Raw genomic sequence first — 4,716 nt, 5'->3', positions numbered from 1 at the left:
AGTTGCCTACGGACTTCCTGCACCTTCGCTCGCAAGCGTGGTATATCAAACGTCTTTTTCAGTCTCCTGACCATTTCGTCTATCGCTGCATGTCCGTATTCCGGGGACTCGTGCAGGGATTTGATGAGTTCTGTTCTCATATGAGGAGGCACGTATGTTCGTGTTCCTTCCCTCAAAGCCGTGAGTTCTCTCCCATCGTTTGTTACTTCTGGCGGGTATTCTGGTTCCTGTCGCCATTGGGTGGCTTTCTCTTGCCATTGTTGCTGAAGAGTCGTGACTTGGTGAGCTACCACGCTGACCTTGACTAGGTCGGGCTTGTTGTACCTCAAGCTCCCGTCAGGCATCTGTCTGAGTACTGCGTCGTGTGGCTCCCTGTGTCCTTCTTCCCGTAGGTCGGATCTTCGGCTCAGAGCGTCGGCGGCTCCGTTGAGCGATCCCGCTCGATGTGTTATCTTAAAGTCGAATTGGGCGAGCGTTTCGGCCCATTGAACTTGTCGTCAGTTGAGTTTCTTGGTCGTCATGAAACTCGTTAAGTTCTGGTGATTGGAGAACACTTCGATCACGTCTGGGAGTCCTAACAAATATACTTCCCATTGTTCAAAGGCGTTGACTACTCCAAGTAGTTCCTTATCGTGAACATCGTAGTTTATCTCTGCTCCAGAGAACTTCCGTGAATGGTAGAACACTAGTCTCCATTTTTCATCTGGGCACTGCTGTGACAATACAGCTCCGAGTGCATAGTCGGACGCATCGGTCTCAACTCTGGTTTCCCGTCTTGGATCGTACATCTCTAGTACGGGTGCTTCGAGGAACATCTGTTTTAGTTCTTCAAAGGCTTCTTGACATTCCGTGGTCCATTTAAACCCTATGTCCTTTTTCGTGATCTCCGTAAGCGGTGTTGTAATCCGGGAGTAGTTCCTGATGAACTTTCGGTAAAAGTTCGCAAATCCTAAGAAGGACTGCACATCCTTAACGGTTTTGGGTGTTGGCCATTCCTGTACCGCTTGGACTTTCTTTGGATTCATCTTAACACCTTCTGTTGAGATAATAAAGCCCAGGAATTCTGTTTCCTGCGTGTGGAATTCACACTTCTCGGCTTAAAGGTATAGCTTGTATTCTTTAAGCTTTCGTAAGACCTTCTTGACATGTTCGACGTGTTCTTCAAGCGATCCTCTAGAGTACATCAGTACGTCGTCTAGATATGCTGTCGCGAAGATTCCAAGGTATTCGTGGAGAGCGTTGTTGATGACTGACTAAAAGGTTGCCGGCGCATTCGTCAATCCAAACGGCATTACCGTGTACTCGTACAGTCCATACTTTGTTTTGAACGCTGTTTTCCATTCGTCTCCTTCCTTGATTCTGATCCGGTAAAATCCTTCCCAGACGTCGAACTTCGTAAACCACTTAGCTCCCTGGAGTCGATCCATGAGCTCTGTTATCAGTGGTAAGGGATATCGGTTCTTCCGAGTGACTGAGTTTAGCCTTCTGTAGTCGACACACAGTCGCCACTTGCCATTGGCTTTCTTTACAAACAGTATAGGCGAGGCCATCGGGCCATGGCCTGGTCGGATAAATCCCTTTTTTAAATTCTTTCGGAGGTATTCCTTTAGCTCAGCGTCGTGCTCGGGCGCTATCGGATACATTCCTCCTGGCGTCAACTTCGCTCCTTCCTCCAAGACGATCTCGTGATCCCAGTCTTGGTGTTCAGCTAGGTCTGTTGCCTCGTTTTCCTCGAACAGTTCCCTAAACTCGTTCGTCTGATATTCCTTTGGTATCTTCAGTGGTAAGGGTTCGTCCTTCTTAGTCGCAACCTGTCTTATCCATATAACTCCTACTTGCTAAGGGTCCTTCGCATAGATTCTCGCGATCTTATGCGGTGAGATCTTACCGGATCTCCCGTCCTTGGGTGAGCTCTGATTCGTCGGGCGTGTCTCTTGTCGTACTCCAGCAACCTTGCGCACAGGCTCTCGGCTGAGTATAGTTTTCTTTTGCCAATCGATGGCTGGGTTATGATCCTGTAGCCAATTATACCCAATTAATATTTCTTCCTCTCCAAGGTCTATGATATTGATTCTCATAGTGCTTATAGTGCCCGCTAATTCTAGCGTCACTGGTTCAGTCTCAAACTATATCATGCCGTTGCCGTAATCCATAGGCTTATCGTCGGCGAGTACCACGGGTATTGGCGTCTTCTTGACCCGATGTGGTATCTGATGTTTCTCTATCGTCCTTGATAAGATCATGGTATGCATCGCGCCGCTGTCGATAGTCGCGATCATCCGTTTTCCGTGTACAACCACTGTTGCTTGTAGCTTTAATCGTGGGCTCTTGGTGTGTTATACTTGTTTAAGGGCCGTTATAGGACTGCCTTTGCCAGCGTGACCCTGTCTCTGGCGGCATCCTAGTTTTTTAGCCTAGAGAGTCGTCCTTTCTGCGACTTCTTCCTTTCTTGGGGAAAATATCCTACGCCGTACTTGGCGTCGAAGTGAACGTTACATTGGTCTTTGTAACAGAATCTCCAATAAATGTTCTAGTGAGGTATCTCCTTTGGGGTGTTATCCGTTACCTCCCTTGGTTGTGGCCTAATTCTTTGAGTCTTTTCTTGGCCCAGCCCGGCGTGCATCCGGCAGTCCTTTGCATTGCATTCCCCAGGCATGAGGGTGCTGTGGTAGAAGTCGTCTACCTTCCTCGCATCCTTCCTTTAGTTCTAATAAAACGAGCAGTTGATTGTGCATTTAGCCCAGCACAGCTCTTCGTGAGCGATTTGTATCTTTTCTTGCTCGTGTATAGGGCATTGTTCCACGCGACATTCTTCTGGCTCTAGATGGTCGTGGCAACACTCGTCCCCTCCGTATCTTGATGCTTCTCTTGCACGTTCGTGCTGACTACATCTTTTGTGTTTGCAGTCGACCTAATGCAGGTCCTTATGCTTCGTGCGTTAACTTCTTCGTAGTGCTTCTTAGTCCGAAACCTCAGCTGGTTCCACAAAGTAAGGCTGTTCCCTTTGTGCTTGTTGTATGATCTCAGTGGCGTTTGGTCCCGTGACGACTATCCTCCCTATCTTGGAGATATAGTCGTTGGCTTGGTGTGTAATGCCTCTATATGTCCAGCACTGTCCTTAGGCCAATCGTTGTAGGGCGTCTGTACCGTTAACGGTCTAGTCCTCCGCCTAGGGTACGTCCTATTCGATGCTTGGTTGGGCCAGCTTGGGGATGACTACGTATTCTAGGCTGGTGGCTCTCCGCGCCTCGTCATAGAGGTCTACATCGCTAAGATTGTCCTCCGACGTGAGATCGTGTCTGGGATATGGCGTAGATAGTCTGATCATCTTGACCTTGACTACTGCCTGCCTGCTGATTTCGTTCTTCGGGCAGTCTCTGCGGAAGTGTCCTACTTCGCCGCATTAGAGACATGCTTTGTTGTCGTAACGCTTCTGGCGTTCTTCCTTAGAAATACCGTTCTGGTTCGTTCCTCGGGTCTTCTTGTTCGTGTCTTGGACTTTACCGGTCATAACGGTGTCACCATCCCTGTCTGTACGGTTTCGTTGTTTCTTCATGTTGGCTACCGTGGGTTAGAATCGTCCCTTTTGCTGGGCTCGTTCCCACAGTCGGTTGTCGATACGGGTGGCTAGCTCAACTAGCTTATGAAGTGTGTCGGGTTTGTCGTGGTGCACAAGACCGTCTTTGACATTGTCCTTGAGTCCGGCTTCGAATACCATTCGAAGTGCTGCATCGTCCCAGTCGATTCTGGCTTAGAGCTGTTTAAACTCAGCTGTGTATGCTAACACGGACTTGGTTTGCCTTAAGCGAGTGATTGCTTTCTCCGCTTAGTTTTTTGCGTCTACCTCCCCAAAGATGCGCCCTATTTCTTCTTTAAAACTTTCCTAGTCCTTGAATAAGGCCTTAGTTTCTTCCCTAGTTCCGTGGGTGGTGGGTGAGGTTAGGAAATCTTCAACATATAGCTGTATCCACATGGCTGCTTTGCCCTTCATGTGTGTATTAGCCATTAGGATCTTTTCCTAATCATTAGGTACTTAGTTGAATCCACAGTACAAGTCGATGTTGGTGAGGAACGTCCTTAGTTCGTTTCGTCCTCCTTCGTATTTCTCGGGTACTGCCATCTTAGGTTTCAGAGGTGGTTTTTCGTTAGGCGTAGCCATAAGCTGGCTTACCATCTGGGCCATCATTTCCTGCATGGCCGCCATCTGCTTGGCTTGGTCGCTATGCTGCTTTTCTTGCATGCGTAGCCTTCGCTTAAGATCTCGTACCTCGGCCTGGTTCGCGTCGTTCTTCTCGTCGTCCGAAGAGTCGGAGTCCGAACCACTTCCTTCGAGCATCTCATCGTCGAGAGCTGGTGAGGGCGTAGGAGCTGCAACCGTGGGCTCCTGTCCCTGGGTGAACTGGTTTCCGTTGTGGGCCATTATGGTAATCTTATTCGAGCGACCTATTGGTTAAAATCCTCCACTGAATTCGGTGGTGGTCAAAGTGTTACACGGGGTTCGACTATACTTAGCTAGGACTCGATCCGGGTTAGGGCGAGTCAGCGGATTCGTGGTAAGCCGTGTGATTGCCGAGTAATTCGAGTGGAAAAGAGTTATGGATGTTTAACCGATAGTAAAGACAATCAATTCTATTATAAGATAGAATAACAAAGTACCAATCTTGTTAAGTAAGGAACTTGTAAGAGAGTACAGTATAATAAGTTGACCACAACGAG

General features: G+C 48.3%; 1 protein-coding gene across 1 annotated transcript; it reads right to left on the bottom strand.

Annotated features, from left to right (window-relative positions):
* Positions 1-3,181: 3,181 nt before the first annotated feature.
* SETTUDRAFT_29076 (uncharacterized protein) lies at positions 3,182-4,420 on the bottom strand (the record flags this gene model as incomplete). The annotated part of the gene is made up of 4 exons (XM_008028441.1): positions 3,182-3,390; positions 3,457-3,561; positions 3,622-3,746; positions 4,053-4,420. 4 exons carry the CDS (start codon positions 4,418-4,420, stop codon positions 3,182-3,184), a joined length of 807 nt encoding a protein of 268 aa, XP_008026632.1.
* Between the last annotated feature and the right edge of the window lie 296 nt (positions 4,421-4,716).

This window comes from Exserohilum turcica (assembly GCF_000359705.1).
Source record: "Exserohilum turcica Et28A unplaced genomic scaffold SETTUscaffold_25, whole genome shotgun sequence".
Taxonomy (NCBI): domain Eukaryota; kingdom Fungi; phylum Ascomycota; class Dothideomycetes; order Pleosporales; family Pleosporaceae; genus Exserohilum; species Exserohilum turcicum.
Note: the sequence above shows the minus strand (reverse complement) of the source record. Positions and strands in the feature narration are given on the sequence as shown.